Source organism: Pithys albifrons, chromosome 2 (genome assembly GCF_047495875.1).
Source record: "Pithys albifrons albifrons isolate INPA30051 chromosome 2, PitAlb_v1, whole genome shotgun sequence".
NCBI classification, from domain to species: domain Eukaryota; kingdom Metazoa; phylum Chordata; class Aves; order Passeriformes; family Thamnophilidae; genus Pithys; species Pithys albifrons.
Genome location: NC_092459.1, coordinates 27,282,595 through 27,300,400, shown reverse-complemented (window position 1 = coordinate 27,300,400; position 17,806 = coordinate 27,282,595). Strand labels below are relative to the sequence as shown.

Sequence of the window (17,806 nt, the reverse complement as noted above, 5' to 3'; positions counted from 1 at the left end):
AGTTCTGAAGCCACAGTTGAAACACTGAATGCACTAAAGGTGCTAAATGAGAGCTGTATATTCTTAAGACAAAAAAGCAGATTATTTCCTTGAAATGTGTTTCAGTACAAGTTGGTAATTAAGCAAGTTTAGTCAATAATGTTGGACTGAGTGGCTATAAAACAGAATAACCTTTTACTGCTTATCACAATACTATTTAAAGGGAAAAAATACTGTCACAATTTTGTAGTAACAGAACTCCATGGGGGAAAAAAAACCCTTCAGCAAGTGCTTCATGTTTTATTTTCACATAGTCACGACTACAGATTCCTTTTGCTCTTTGCATTTTACCATAGAATCCCAGTTTATGATTTTTGACTGAATTAAATTTACACAGAAAACATCTGGCTGAAGTCATCCCACAACTTACAGCACTGACATGCAAGTTACTGAAATCTAATTCATTCCAAGCTCAGCAGAGAAAAGCCAAGAATTGTTTATTATTATATGTATTCCCAGAAAAATATGTAACCGCAGTCTATTACAGTAAAGTGGTTACAAAGCAAGAAAAAGAGAAAAGAATTTCAGTCTATCAGATGGTGTGATAAGGCAGAAAGTAATTCAGTAACTCAGCCATGATTGTATGGGAAATTTCTAGCAGAGGCAGGGACAGACCACAGATTTTACCCATCCCATTCTAACCCATAAAATCGTCCATCTTCCCTATTTTGTACTTCTGCTGACGGAAGTGTGAGCGAGGGAACTGAGCAGACTTTTGCACAAAGCTGTACCCTCTCTTGTAGAGGACAAAGAATACCTAGCAGATGGCTCAGTAATACTAATATGAATCACAGTTGGGCTGAAAAATTGCTTGCTAAATTTGCCTCACCATCAGCATTCCTGAATCGTAAATCAAGACAGTTGGTGCTGCTAAAAAGGCCAGAAATCCATTAATGGCAAAACCCAAAGAAAGTCAGGTATGTTCATAATCTAGAATACTACCCTTACTTCAGATATGCCCAAAGAGTGAATGCATCAGGACAGTGTTACAATGTGAAAAGCCAGATTTTGATAAACATAAGCCATCTGGTGACATAAGCAAATGCAATTACCATTCTATTATGACCTTATAAAAAAAAGAAAGGTTCTGGTTTGGGGGAGCGTAAATTAACATAATAAGGAGGTAATATTATAAATTGCATAAATTTGCTAGAGGTTAGAGCTCTTTGAGAAGTATATTTGTCATGCAGCTGGGACCCTTGAAACATGTTATGTTCACTAATCAACACTTTAGGTGTTGATTCTCAGAACTAAAACTCTTACTTTCCTCCACATACTGAATGCTAAATGTGTTTTTTTCTGAAAAAAATACAAACATGCATCTATATGCATGCTTAAATATACCATATTTTCTCTTTCATGTTAGCAAGCCACATGTAATATCAGAGATTTACCTTCTATTAGGAAGGGTACTAGGGTGCTTTTGCATTACAGTTTTCAGAACTCAAGAATCTATTTCAACTTTAGACTAGTGCAAGAGAGAAACTGTGCACCTGTGTGTTGTGTTCAAAGTAAAAAGCACTCCCAAACTCCAGAGTTACCAGGAAAGCAGTGTGAGAGCAAGTCAGAACCTGGTATCACTTAGCCTAGGCCAAGAAGTTTTCCTGGTCTTTGATTGACCCTTGGCTTTTCAACGGCTTGTACAAATATCAAGGATCAGGAATGCTGTGCATAAAAAAAAAAAGACAGAAAGTAGTTTTTCCCACAGCTAAAGTATATCTGGCAGAGCTTACTCATCAGACATCCACCCACATAAAAGCATCTGTGAGGCTCCAACCCATGTTGCCTATGAAGACAGTCACACTGGAGTGGTACCATATCTGAGTTAAAAAGCCTTGCTCAGGACCAGTTCAAGTATTTCTGTAACTATGGCACAACTAATTCGGAACACACCCACAGATGAACATGAGTCTGCTGTACAAAATCACACAGAATTGCTAAAATCTAGAAGGAAACAGTAAATACTGAGGGAAATTTGCTGTAATTGGCAAATAAAAAGCAGATCTCTTTCACCAATGTTATTTTGCAGTATCTACCCACTCAGAGCAGGTATTCAGTTACCACATTATGCCCATTTAATGATAGGCCTGAATTCATCCCACCTAAGCACACTCAACAGTCAATGGTCTAGGAGCACAGTCTTCTGATATTATTGGAGAGAGGATGTGCATCTCCAAGAGACAGTCAACCCACTTGGGATCTGTGCAAGCTCTACAACACACAGACAAAGCAAGAGCCGTGCACAGCCTAACAGAGTTTATCATCTACCTAGGCAGATAACAAATATGGGACAGGGTAATGGAAGTGTGAAGCAAGTTAACCTAAGGCACACAGTAGCTCAAATGAAAGTAGTACTACAGCTCCTTTCTTGAATCCTATTTCAATGCCACAGGCAAAACTATCTTAAACAAAGGCAATAGAAAAAAGCTTTGGATGTCTTATAGAATAGTGTTGCAATCAGAAAAAAAAAAGTGTGCAATTTTATTATTTAGCTGTTGTGAATTATTTAAATCTTCTGCCTTCTCAATAGTCTATCTTATTTTCTCCATACCTAGTATTGCTCTGAAGAAAACTTTTACCTTCAGGAGGAAATGGATAGCTAGGAGGTGTAGCAAGCAGTAGCATTTGTGCACTGTTGTCTTTTTCTTAACAAACAAGGCAGTCTGGCATTGTTTTCAGTAATTTTTTGGTCTAAACAGCTTCTATATTAGGTTTTCTACTACTGACAATATGCTTATGAGAAAAATGTTGAGAATTTCTTTTGAGTAAAATCTAGGTAAAGCATTAATATTAGAAACATGGATAGAGTCAATACAGATTTAACTATTATAGAAATAATTATTTCTGGAAACCAATACTGTATTATTGGAACCTAATATATTCTTAAAGCTGTCATAAGAACATGGTCCTATTTTTATAAAAATAAATTTAAAGAAGTCTTCTATCCTGAATAATGCTGTACTTTGTTCTTGGTTCTCATACCTCTTAGTTTTTAATGACACATTTGATGGAAATTACCTTTTTTCTCCTACACGTTCTTCTAAAAGTTTCTGAACAACTTGCCAGGTAACTACTTAGTAGATATCAACTGCAATTTCTTTTGTTACCTAGCTGTCTTCATTATTCTTATGGGACAGACCTAGTGTTCATTCATCTTGTGTAAGTTTTCCATGGTGACTCCTGAGTGACTATCTGCTAACCAGTTCTAGAATGTTTTTTACTTTCTCAGACTTTTTTTCCAATTTTCTGAAGTTATCCTTCACAGAAAAATACTTTGAATGCAGAGTACTGCTCACCTACTAGGAGTGAAGTTCAACTTTAGACATTTGGAATGCAACAAAACAGAAGTGACTGAAACCGAAGTATCTTTAGATCTTTATTTTTTATTCCCAGAGTCTTACACAATGGAAGGAAAAAGCCAGTTTTAAAACTTGTAACTGTGAATAAAAATAAGTCAAAAAGAAAGATACTAAGAATTTGTCCAGAAACCAAGATTTTGGGTAAAAGTTATGAGCCTGCCTTCCTTAATGCTGCTTACATTCAGTTTCTGCAAATGTAATTCAGTCTCTGCCAGAACCATTTGAAGAGAATCACTGAGAAACTATGAAAAAGATCTTGTGTAATGTTCAGAGAAGGCAGAACTCAAACTACAAAATGTCCAGTCAAGATTTTCAGTCAGTAAAGAACTCTGTTTGCATAGCATCTTATTAACATCAGCCACCGTAATAGCAAAAGGCTTTTTTGGTTCCACAGTTTAAAGTCAGCTCTAACTGTTTGTAAGTCTATCGACCTCTGCGTGATACAAGAAGGAGCAGCTTCATTGCCTTTAAAAAATATTACACAGGTTTACAGAGCTGAGGATCTGGTCTTATGCAAAGCAATGCTAATACAAGAAAAAAAATTCAACATTTTAGATTCTCATATTTCTCAATGGCATACATGGAAAAAGAAACTACTGGGAAAAATAGCTTTTCTGACGTATTTTAAGGCTATGGAAGAAAAGCAGACAAATCATGAAATATGCTTATACTTTGAATAATTGTCTCTGCATAGTACTTTCTGATTTTGCTTGGTCTTTACAGAGTGTAAATCTATATATAATTTTATAAATTTTTGGCAAATTTTCCACTTTATTCATTTAAATCTGAGACACTTTACTAAATGTCCATCTAGAAGCAGACAAATTAAATCTGTTATTCTTGCATAATTGTCTACACAACTATAGCTTGTGAAAAGGTGCTTTAGGTTTTTGTTTCTATAAGCATACTGGTTTTCATCTGGAATTAATCAAGTAAATAAATAAATTTACCGAATGGCAAATAAAGCTCTGTGTGCATTTGACTTGAAAATACATCTGTAAAATATTTTATTAACAGCAGGTGGCAACCTTGGAAAATCGGACTGCAGCAGCATGGTTTTACTTTTAAAAACACAAATGTAAATTACTTCAAGAATGGTTTTATAAGCAGAAGCTGGCTCATCTGAATGTCTGCTTATTGAGAAGATTCATATTAATCTTCTATCAGTGTTGTGCTTTTATAGAGGAAGTCGCATTATCTATGGAAATTACAGTTTGTTTAGGAATCCAATACAAATACTGTTTTATACTGCTTTACAAATAATGAAGGTTTTATTAAAGAAATCATTTAAAAAGCAAGTAAAATTCAGTTAACTTCTACAGTATGGTGTTTTAATTTTATAACTACAAAGAGTCTTTTAGTTGTTCTTCTGTACTAAAATACCTTGAAAACTGTTCTTTGATGGCTGTCAAGGGATAAACATGTTGCCCACAAAAATGTGGGCTTGATAACATAAAATTCATATCTGATATATTTCTCATTTCCTGACCCAAGGCATCGGAAAGTCAGATTGCTAGATTGATTTTTTGCTGCTTCCTGGCTTGTAGTTCAGATCACATAATTTCCCAAGTGAATGTCTAAAACACCTTACCCTACTTACATCTTATTTTGTTATCTTTCACCTGTCCAACAATGCATTCTTTTACTTTAGAACAATGTGTCTTTACTGATAAATATATTTGATTCACCAGTTATTCTTCCTTATTCCCCATTTTTTAAGCTCAAAAGTACACTTATTAGCTTTCAGTGGGAAAACTTAAATCTGTTGGGAGGGCAAAGTAAAAAAGTGCTGCAAAGTAATATATTTAAGCAGTGCTTTAAAAGAGGAAAGATGTGCCTTTTTCTTTTTGAATTACTTTCTAGAAAATGTTGCTCATGTATTCATTGATTCTCTACTGTATGGTAAGGTTCACCTTTTCTCTTATTTTTACTGCACTGGAATTTACTCCAAATGTATTACAAAGATATCCCTTGTATACTGGATAAAACGAATTCCATGATTTACAAAACCAGCTTTCATATTCTCAGAAATAGTGCATTCAAAGAGCACTTCTGTACCAAATCATTGACACTCCAAATACTATAGGCATTCCTAGGCAATCAGATATTTTTCGGGTAACTTTTTTTACTACTGTATCTTGTATTATTTAAAATGTGATGCAGTGCTCATATATCCAATTGGGCTAATTTACACCAAGCTGCATAAACACAGCTCTGCTGAGAAAAACATCACTGACTTGTCTAAAGTAAGGCTAGATACGACTTTTTACAGCTATTGCTCTGTGGACATTGATCTTGCCTTTCCTAAAGACATCTATTAAAGTAAGTCATACTATAGTGTAAACAGTAACAGCAATTATATTTTCATCTCACCAGGACACCTCTGTTCACTGCACCGTCTAACTTCCTCTCCAGTTCCTTCACACTGTTGCCCAGTCACAGCAGCACCTTGACAGATCCTTATCCGCCTCTCCCAGCCACCATCACAGGATTTGGAACAGCCACTCCAGTGGCCCCACTGGTTCCACTGGCCATTTGCTGTTTGAAAAAATATAATTACAGTGGTGACATGATGACAGTCATAAAGGAGAATATATAGGTTGTTCTTTAGTTGGGTAAGAAAACAAAGCCTCCCCCTAGATATAACTAACAGTACGTGTGAGCTAAGGGAAATCAAAAGTTTCTACTTGTCTCCTAAATATGGGACTGTTGTCTAAATGACAGGCATCCCAAGATAGAATAAAAAGAACTGACACACATTAACTTTCACTGGGTCTGAAAAATCCACTTTCATCTTTTTTTTTAATTTACTTGTATAGTGTTGTTGTACAGTAATGATACACATTTACAATGTGTATAAGTACCCTTAAAAAAACAAAAAAAAACCCAGTTTTTGCATGCGATATTTAAAGATCTTGATTTTTACATGCTCTGACAGAGAAAATGAGGCTTAAAGGTAAGTATACGTATAATCTACACACCCTGGAAGGCTGCTTTTGTACTGTCAGAGGATCATGAAGTAGTCTCAGCACTAATCAGTTCATATACATAATTTTCTATGTTCACAAAAAACTTAATGGTTTTAGGCTTCAAAATCGTGTGCTTAAAACTGCTAAATGTCCTTTATAAAGTAACAAAACCAGAAAGCTGATGTGCAGTCTGTCACACAGCCTTTCAAGGTGCATTCTTCATCTTTTTTGCCTCATCAAATACATAAGAATGAGGTCTCAGCCCCATGGAATCACAGAACTGTCAGGGTTTAAAGGGACCTCTGGAGACCATCTCATCTCCATTCCCCTGCCAAGGCAGGTTGCCCAGAGCAGGTCACACTGGAAGATGTCCAGGTGGGTTTGGAATGGCTCATGAGAGGGAGACTCCATGACCTCCCTGGGCAGCCTGTTACAGTGCTCTGCCAAGCTCAACACAAAGAATTCTTCCGCATGTTGCGGTGAAACTTCTTGTGTTTCAGTTTATGACTCCTTGTGTTTCAGCCTCTCTGTGGCTGCTACGTGTCCCTGTCCTGCACAGCACACCAAGGACAGGCTGCCACGTGTCCCTGTCCCCCACAGCACACCAAGGACAGGCTGCCACATGTCCCAGTCCTGTGCAGCACACCAAGGCCAGGCTGCCATGTGTCCCTGTCCCCCACAGCACACCGAGGGACTGGAGCATAAGTCCTATGGGGAGAGGCTGAGGGAGCTGGGAGAAGAGGCTTAGAGGTGACCTCATCACTGTCTACAACTACCTGAAGGGAAGTTCTAGCCAGGTGGGGCTTGGTCTCTTCTCCCAAGCAGTCAGGAATTGGATAAGGGGGCATGAGCTTAAGCCCTGCCAGGGGAAATTTAAGTTGGATATCAGCAAAAAAACTCTTCACAGAGAGCATAATCAGGCATTGGAATGGCCTGCCCAGAGAGGGGGTGGATTCACCATCGCTGGCGGTTTTTAAACTGAGATTGGACCTGGCACTTAGTGCCATGATCTAGTAAACAGACTGGAGTTGGACCAAGGGTTGGACTTGATGATCTTGGAGGTCTTTTCCAACCCAATCGATTCTGTGATTTTATGATTCTGTGATTCTACGAGGCCAGGCTGTCACGTGTCCCTGTCACGCGTGGCCATGCTCTGCACTCACCGGTGCACTCCGGGTTGTAGCACTCGCGGCTTTCCGCCCAGGGCCCTCTGCACTCGGAGCCGCCATGAGCCGCCGCCGTGCACTGGCGGCTGCGCTGCTGGGTGCCATTGGAGCACGTCACTGAGCACTGGCTCCACGAGCTCCATTCCTGCCACTGTCCGTCCACTGCCGGGCAGCCACAAAAGAGATGGACACAGTAGAGTTACCACCAGAGCATGGCAGGGACCGCAGCCCTTAAGGCGGGGCCCAGTCTGGTTTCTTACAGCAATCAAATACAGAAACTGACATTATGAATGCTTTGAAATACTTTAAAACTGTTTTCCTTTTTCTTCAATTAAGGACAGTTCAGGTTCCTCTAACTGTACACTGATACAGCAGAACATAAATAATGAATTTTTTCACATACATTTTGAAGGACCTTATTAAGAACAAGGCCTTATGAAAAAGCCTGGTCTTGTCTTTTTAGGCAAAAGTATGGGCTGCTCTTGTATGATGCAAACCCTGACCCTTCAAAGTGATTTATTAGAGGTGCAGTGATAGTTCAGGTGAGTCAGCTTACAAGATGATTGGTCCTGACTATGAAATTAGGTGCCTTTAATGGAATAGGAAAAGGAAAACAGGAGTTACCCCTTTGCCTCTCATATAGTCTCTCGGATCTGTACTTACAATGCTGAATAGACTTTTGTCATTCATTCTCCCTGTAAGGTAAAGATCCCTGTTCTTTGAAACTTATGAGATAAAATGTAGGAGGACAGAAACAGCCTGCCTTCCCTATCGGGTTTCCGTTGTTTGCACATTGCACAATCTTCTTTCTGAATTTGGCGAGTTAAACGTCTAAACAATAAGAATATGGTGATCAGTTCTGTATTTAGTAATTTGTATTAGCCATGCTAATACATGGAGTTTGGATGAATAGTATTCTAAGTAAAGGTTAATGACTGTTATTTTTAATTTTGTGTATCAGACAGCTTATTGAGGTAAATGAAAATATTAAAAACCAAGATAATAAAAAATGTATCCCAATTAAGATTCCATAAAAATGAAAAATTATATGGTCTATAAATTATAATAGGGCTAGACAGATTGTTTGAAAACAGGGAAGCATTATGAAATGTGTCATGACTAATTGTGCTAATTCAGAGTCCTGCATTCATATACTCTTCAGCAATCATCAGTTCCTCATTGCCTCTGCATTTATCCAATATAAACTCAAAATGTGGGTTTCAATAATATTTTGATTAATACTCATCCCTGAAAACCTGGTTTAAAACTGCTAGTGCTATAAAAACACCACTGTGGGAAACAAGGAACTTCACTTGAAGCACTTGCTAATTGCTGTTTTTACTATTCTTCTAAAGGAGGGTTGGAATAGCAGCTCCCTAAGCTAATGGTGTTGATAGTTAAAATAGGAAGCAGAATCTTTAAGTTAGTTTGTAAACATACTGTTCTGCATGGGTGCACCACCGCTCAGTGAAGTATGAAGGTGAACTATTTTACTATTGTCAAACACTAACCACAGAACATTTTAAAGATACTGTCCATATCTCTAAAGCCCAAGATCTCAGCAAACAGTGAATTAAAGGATGAGAGTTTTTGAGGCTTTTCCCTAAAGTTCTATATTAAATATTCTATGTAATGCCTGGTTGTGAACCACTTCTCAATGCAGATGCCTCTGAAGCTATGAAGTTGCGCTCTGATAATTTATTCAGCAGAAAATAGAAATCTTTCCGAACACGGACACTATCTCCACTTATTAATCATAAAAGCTTTGTGTGAAGAGGAAAACATTGTGGAAATTACATTTCAATGAACCTTCTTCAGTTTTATTCATTACTATATGGTATTATTTAGGGTAGGAAAGATTGAATCAATTATTATACTGTCTTTGGAGAAAACTCATTCTGTGGCTTCTCATATATATTTCATACATCTCCCTTTATCTTTAGCAGCAGATAGCATGTGATTTTTCTGTTTCAGTAATACCATTAAAAATAAAGAATTCAAGATGAAGATTCCCTTATAAAATTGAACATGCAAATTACAGCAAATCCTAACTTTGAGAAAATATTAAAAGCATTACTTTTAAATGTAACAGTATATAACTTCCTCTGAAAGTCATTTAGGCACAAATGACTGTTCAAAATCCAGAATTCTCAAATAATTGTTTATTTTGACAGATTAGATGTAATATCTTTTGTGTTTCTTTGCAATACTGAAGTGAATTGATTGCATTAATTCCTTCTCTGCTGTTTTATTTGGCATTTTTCTTGTTGACAACTCTGTTTTATTTTCATGTATCATGTTAGTTACTTTGGCGTACACACAGCTGCCAATTGGGCCAAAAACTGGATTGATTCAAAGATTTTCAAGCTGTATTCAACACTAAGACTCTTCCACAGATATTGTCCTAAAGTTGGAGTATGCTTTGTTGATCAGAAGAAATACAAGGTTTAGGTTTCATAAAAATCTAAGAATTTTAGTTTTCATTTTGCGAGGCACCTCTTCCTTCATCTCAGTTTTCAAATCATCAGACAACCCTTTACCAATGAAAGGCCCAACAATCCTTTTCAGGAAGAGCTCTGGTCATGGAGAATCTATTTGCAGTAGCATTGTGAACTGTATATGTTTGACAAATCCACTGCATCCTTTACACTGTGAGATAGAAATCATGAAAGAAATTTCTCACATTACTGCTACTCAACACTTTTTTAATACTCAGGTATTACAATCTGTTCAATAAGCATAAATTATTATTATTTTATACAGTATATTGTATTATATATATTATATAAGCTATTACAGAACATCTGAAGGAGGACAATGAAGACGGTGAAAGGCATTGAGGTGAAACTGTACAAGGAGTGGCTGAGGGCACTTGGTCTGTTCAGCCAAGAGAAGAGGAGACTGAGGGGAGACCTCACTGCAGTTACAACTTCCATGTTGAGGGGAAGTGGAGGGACAGGCACTGATCTCTTCTCTGTGGTGACCAATGATGGGAGTCAAAGGAATGGCCTGAAATTGTGTCAGGAGAGGTTTAGGTTGGATACTAGAAACAAGTTCGTCACCCAGAGGGTGGTTGGGCACCAAAACAGGCTCCCCAGGGCAGCGGTCACAGCACAAAGCCTGACAGATTTCAAGGTTTTGTACAATACTCCTGGGCATATGTTGTGACTCTTGGGGATGGTCCTGTGCAGGGCTCTGGGTTGGACTTGATCATCCTTGTGGGTCCCTTCCAACTCAGCATATTCTGTGATTTTGTGATTACTATACACAATCTTCTTTATGATTATTGAACTTTTGTAATACTCAGGTATTATATACATGTATATATGTATACATACATTTTTAAAAATTTGGTCTAAATTAATCATAACCTATAGACAAAAAGTTAAAAATCAATTTTAAAAGAAAATATGGAGGGTTTTAGCTAGTTTCAATTTTAGTGGGTGAGAGGTTTAACAAGAAACCCATGCATTTTTTAATTTGGTTAGTGATAGTTTTTTGAAAGTGGTTTAGCGCATAACTGCAGAAATGAGGCATTTAAAATCCTTACCATAATGGCTTAACTGGTATTCAAATAATGACCTAGCTTGTACTAGCCTTTCTGTCTGTACACGTGTAAATAAAATCCTTTTTGAACAAACTGACAATTTAAATATTATGGTTTTCCAAATATGCTTATTGTATAATGAATACATAATTACAGCAAACCTCTAAGAAAACTTAATTCAAACAGATATGGGGGACACAAACTGTGTGGCCTCTGAATCTCTTTAAGACACACTCAGAAAGTTGTTTGCCTTTTGGTTCCCTGAGATCCATCCTGAATTGCTTTCCTTCACAAGATACTGAGCCTTACAGAGACAGTACCTCGAACAAACTCAAAATAGTTTGTTTGTGTAGTCTCTTGAACAGAGTTACCATCCCGATTATACATTTTAACCACAATCAGAATTATAAACAATATTACCCAACCACTCCGGAGGATGTGGGGGTTTTTCCCATGTGCAAAGGGCTATGAAAGAAATCACAAACAACCCACATCAAATGTACTGTAACAAAGCAGAGAGTTGCTATATGAGCTCACCAGGGCAGAGCGCAATATTGCAAGGTTTGTGTTGTGTTTCAGGTCCATCACACGATCTTCCCCCATACTGGGGAGGTATACATGACCTTGTCCTAGTTCTTTGGCCTCGACCACATGTGAATGAACACAAACTCCAAGGCGACCATTCCTCCCAAACGCCATGTACTGCAACAAATCAGACAGTTTTTAACCAGAAACAGATACACAAGTAGCAGAAGGATTTCAAAATAAATGAGATCAATAATTAAAATGGAATTATTTTGCCAACTTCAAGGAAGTCAGTACATAGGCAATCTTTACCATCAGAAAATAAATACTTTTAAAAACAGTCAATTTCAATATAAAAAACATATTTTGTCTAAAACATATCTGCTTTAGAAACATTTTCTCTAATCTTTAAACTAATCTCACTACCACAGTTTCTGTTCTTTCATGCTTTCTTAACAAAGATAATGTTCCTTTTCAAAAGTTAGCTATGATATCTTCGATGTCTGACTTGATATGTTTAATGGCCCTGATTTTCAGGAAGCTAGTCTTTGTGAAAATCAGGCATGTGCTTTCTATATCAAGGCAACTCTATAAACCAGAAGTAACCAAAATTAAACTTTTGACATATAGGAATAATTGCAATAATTTATTACTGTGTCCCCATTATAAACCGGGGCTGTTATCATACAATTTTTTCAATTGTTTAAATTCTGGTGGAAATATGGCAGCACATGTGCTTGGTTATATTCCTCAAAAATTACCAGACCAAATCAGCAAAAAATGTATGTGCCATTTCCTTATATGAACATATTCATGGATTTAACAGACACAATAATATTCGCATCACTCTTAGAAAAATGTTCACTCAACAAACTTTAGATACCTTCAGAGTACATAATAACTTGCAAACATATATCAATAATTTATATACAAATATTTCATAACATTACTATAAAGAATCATAGAAGGTGAATCTTTGTCTACTTTAAATATTTTCTAGTGTAGGAGAAATTAATATAAAATATCCATATAAGCTTATATACCATATGCAATCCATTGACAGAAAAAAACAGTTACATTTTCAGAAAGTTCTCTAATGTACTATAGTTACAAATGTACTGATAAGACAATTCCACATATACATTGGTAAAACAGTTCTCTATAAACTAAAAAATACTGCAAAAAAACTTTATTTATTTTTCTTCTGCTTATGTAAGAGCAGTTGCACAAGTTTAAATTAGGCTATGCGAGAACAGGAATGTAGCGATGAGAACTGTGACAGTGTTAAGCGTTTAAGAAAAATCCAGACTTACTAACCAGACTGAACATCATGCTTGGGATCACATAAACTGCTTCTGCAGCCCTGTCTGTTTGAAGGGTGTCTAGGGGGGGAAATTCCATAACATTTGACTGTATCATTGGCAATGATTCACAGCATTACAGAAGAAAAGATTTTGTGTTTTGTCCTCACTTTTTTTCATCATTGTGAAAGAACTTCTCATATATAGGTTTCCTTCACCCTGAAGACACATATAACCTGCCCATTTTCTACAAATACAACCCTTTTCTTCTAGGGATCAGAATAACATTTCCTGAGGTGAAATTCAGTTACAAGGCTGCAGAAGGACATTCAGAGCCCTGGCATATTATCACAAATTCATCAGTAAGATCAAGGGGAATTCTGCAAGTAGGTAAGTTCTACTGCCTTTCATTAAAAGTAAGAAAAATTGTCATTTCAGATGCTATGTTAAGATAAAAAGTTTGTTAGCTAACTTCTGAGAAATCTTACCTGACAGAAAATGTCAAGTTTTATTCAGGGAAGATTTTAACCCACAGGGTAACAGCTCAGTTGATGAAAGGTTTTTAGTTGGTCACGTACAAGTGGTCAAAAAGAACCACCTCTTACATGGCTAGCTTTATTAAAATCATCTTACTTGAAATATCACATCCATCTCCATTATATTAGAAAAAAGAAAACACCTCAGGAACAGTCCAAATTAATGTTAAAGTGATGGATTTTAGTTTAGTTATTTTAGAAACCTTGATTAACTGTGACAGTTTGGTCAAAACCAGAAAGCCTAGCTGTCCTAAAACTAGTAAATTGATGATTATACCTGCGTATAACCCTTTAAGTTTCACCTATTCTCAACAGGTACTATGCCTTGACAACTATGCTGATTCACCTACATGATCTAAAGAATTTTTTCTCATTGGCAAAGTATTAGATTTCAAATCCAGACTTATGTCTAAGACTCCCAATTTTGGTCATATGAGAAAAATGAAAGAGAAACTAATTTGTCAGATCAGATTCCAAATAGCAGCCATTAATAAAAACATAATTCCATCTCCTGATTCCACAACGGTTGATTAAGTTGTTCAGATGGAAAAAGAACTCATAAAATGATAAAACTTAGCAAAAAAAAATCTAAATTATAAAAACAGTATTCTCTTAAAAAATAATAGTTTAGAAAGGTCCTGCACTATGTAGACACAGGGCGAGGTTTTCCAGGGTACATATAAGTTGAAAACTATTGTTTAATTTGGAACTTTGATTTAATGCTGTCAAAATGTTCTAAGTTAGTTGTCTTTATTTAAAAATGACAAAGTGTGCTGAGGGAATCTTGAAAGATACTGTTTTAACCCAAAATGTTATTTATTTCTTCTGGCAAGAGGGACTGCATATTAGCAGCAACACAGAGTAATTCTTTTATGATTTTGGAACTTAACATAAAAGAAAATGTTTCACTTTGGGTTGCCTAAGAGCAGCCTCTATCTGTTTGTGGTTTAAATTAAGCTGCATCCAAAATCATTTTCCATGACAAATTTTAGCTCATTAAGTAAAAATTTCACAATACCTCTTGCATGTATAGAGGTGTATTTCTGAAACTAGTAGACAAATAATAAAGTCAAGGATGGAAAATGCATAACACCAAAACCCAATCAATGTCTGCAAACAAATATCAATGAGAATTAATATGTTCAATGCATTACAGAAGTGCCCAGTATTATCTAGATGAGCTTGAAAAGAACATCTTTAAATTTCTTACCCTTGTTTTTTTTTTTCTGATATTTCATTTACATTTTCTTTAGTTCTATTTTCTAAATGAAAAAAATACCCTATAACATCTGACAAATAATAGCCAGATAAGCTATGCCAAATTACACCAGATGGAGAGCTGGCCTGCAGAGGAGTTACTGTTTTCTGTAACACAGTTTCAGATGCAAGATTCATTATTTGGTACAAAAATATTCAGATTATTGCCAATTTATCTGTCAAAAACATTGCTAGCACAAGGAGTTGGATTACTGCAAAGCATCTTTCCCTTCTTTCTGCCACTCTGTGAACCTCATCATATTGAAGTGAACACCCACAGTGATCAAAATACGCAACTGCTGTGAAGTGGGAGGAGGCCATGCTGGCCTTCATCCCACAAGCATATTTTGGGAGATTTTTATTGGGGTTTAAATGCTATTGATTTGTTCAGCTTGAAACTGAACAGACACCAAAAATCTGTTATGGCCATTGATGTTTCATTTTAAGTAGCACTGGTCTGGTACTGTTTAACATCTTCATCAACAACATAGACAGCAGCATTAACAGTACCCACAGCAAGTTTGCAGAGAACACTGAGCAGAGTGATGTGTTGATTAACCTGAGGGATGGGACACCATCCAGAGGGATCTGGACACCAGGAGATTCAACAGGGTCTTGCACACAGCTTGAGGTAACCCAGTATCAACACATGATGTGAGATAACAGGATTAAGAGCAGCCCCAAAAAGAAGGACTGCGGGGTGCTTGCAAATGAGTGATTGAACCTGAGCCAGCAATGGGCATTTGCAGCCCAGAAAGCCAATTTTATCTTGGGCTGCATCAAAAGAAGTGTGGCTAGCAGGATGAGGGAGAGGATTCTGCCCCTTTACTCCACTCTGGTGAGACCCCACCTGGAGTCCTGTATCCATCTCTGGAGCCCTCACTACAGGAAAGATGGACCTGTGGGATCAGGCCCAGAGCACTGTCACAAAGATGATCAGAGAGATGGAATACCTCTCCTATGAACACAGGCTAAACGAGTTTGAGTTGTTCAGACTAAAAAGACAAGGTTTTGGGGACATGCAGCCTGCCAGTAATTAAAGGGGGCCTCTAAGAAAAATATGGACAAGCACTTTTAGACAAGTCTTGTTGAGATAGGACAAGGGAGAAAAAAAAAAGAGAGGTAAGTAAAATTACCCAGAATACCACCCCAGCCAAAATATAGGTTTTTAGCATGCAAATGTCCAAAATAGTTTGGGGTATTTCTGCTCCTGACATGTGTGGTTTACCCATAGGCTTGAAAATGCTGAGCTTCAGTTAAATTTTGTGGTAAAAAGTGTTGAGGCAATGGAGAAGGAGAAATAGAAACTGAGATGACCTACAGGCATGGAAAATTCATGTTCCTTGTCCTTCGAGTTTTAGCTGCACTAGAAATTATTCACTAAACTGAAAAGATACAGTGGCACTGCAGTACTGGATCCTCACTCTTGAAAGAACCAATGACAACAAAGGTTACCTGAGCTATGTTTTGTTACTGTCGGTGTTGCAATTCTCTAGAATAGTACTGGTCTGGAATAAATATAAATAAACCAAAAATTATGTAAATAGTGGTTCCTTCATTATTTTACTCGAATTATCATGCATACAATTCTAAAATGTAAAGTTCTATTTTAATATATACATATGTATATATACACACACGTGCATATGTGTGTGTTTGAAGTTGGTGACTCCCATTTTCAAAAATTTCCAGGACACTGAGGCCAGAGAGATGTATTCCCTAACATCCCAGAGACTATCTTGGACACCATATATAATAAGTAAAGCATATATAAAGTCAGTAATAAATATAGTCTAGAAGATTTGCTTTAGTATTTGCAAGTTTAACAGGTTCCTTTGAAGCCTATGGATAGATGCTTGAAGTACAGTACAGCAGGCTATTCTTCATACCTTTTTTTATGTTGAAGGGGCAACTTTTTGATTGGAAAACATTATTCCAGCTCTCAAAATGGCCCCCACCCTTTTAGTAATAATTTTGTCAAACTTCTGTTTTAAATACACCAGTGCACAAAGTAGATACTTTGTTATGCATGAACAGCAATAATCCTGAACTATGCAACTCTCTGAGTAAGGATACCTAATAGAATGTGGACAGAGGATACTTAGGCTAATAATTAAAGGGATGTTTGAAAAATTAATGAAGCTGTGACTAGGAAAAGCATATTTCTAAATTGCTAATCTTGCACATTGCCACATAGTAGTGACCCTGTAGTCAGACAGAGAACAGAATAAATTAATAAGGCTATAGTAACTGAGACAACATGCAAGTTAAGCCCAGAAGAGTAATTCTTGAGAAAAGGTAAACTCAGGATATGTAAAGATTACCAGAATCAGCTGTGGTGAGTTGAAAAGAAAAACATCTTGGCAGTATAGGTACTAAGAATTGGTAGCCATTGCTCATAGTGGGTATTTGGAAACAAAAGCTGTACCTTTAAGTGGAAGGGGGTAAGGAAAATGCTCCTTTACGATCTGTGGAATATGGAGCAGTCTCTTTGGGTGAGAATTGATTAGAAGTTGCTTGAAAACGTGATTGAATTCACTTTCTTTCAGTTTATATTGACAGCAAATTAATTATCTTGGCTTTTGCATTAGCTGGATTTTTTTGTTTGTTTGTTTTGTATGAAAAGTTCTTATGTCTTACTGGAGAGAATGAAGATAAAATTCTGAAAAGTAGGTGATTTAACTACCATTCCTCTTCTCAGTTAACATTAATAAGAAAGAAAGCAGGCAGAACTACCTCTCTGTGAGAGCTGGACTGTGTGTTTTCATGTTCATTCCTCACCTAGTTTCAAATGAATTTTTAAATATGGCTTTGACCATTTGCAATGTTTGTTCTTTTATTTTAAAATTCTCTTAATTCACTTCTTATTTTTGTACTTTTGAGAGTTCTTTTGCAATACATCCTACCTCGGGCACATTCTAAGCTAGCTTGACCATTTCAGAAAAAGATGCCATTTTTATATGGAAACACTTCAATTGTTAAAGTTCCGCATAACAAGGCATTTCTACTCTGAAATATTAAAAACTCTTAATTTGAATTGCTTGTCTTAATCTTAGTAGAAAAAAATTAGGTACTAAGAGCAGTTCTTATTACAGTCATAGTTTATC

The 17,806-nt window shown here is 36.6% G+C and overlaps 1 protein-coding gene across 8 annotated transcripts in view; it reads right to left on the bottom strand.

Annotated features, from left to right (window-relative positions):
- Nucleotides 1–17,806, bottom strand: part of ADGRB3 (adhesion G protein-coupled receptor B3) — a 478,263-nt gene that overhangs the window by 268,163 nt on the left and 192,294 nt on the right. For all 8 annotated transcript variants that reach the window (XM_071548514.1, XM_071548520.1, XM_071548521.1 and 5 more), the window contains 3 exons: nt 11,618–11,782; nt 7,531–7,695; nt 5,772–5,936 (listed from right to left, as the gene is read on the bottom strand). In XM_071548514.1, coding sequence (XP_071404615.1) covers nt 5,772–5,936; nt 7,531–7,695; nt 11,618–11,782 — 495 coding nt within the window. The remainder of the gene's footprint in view (nt 1–5,771; nt 5,937–7,530; nt 7,696–11,617; nt 11,783–17,806) is intronic.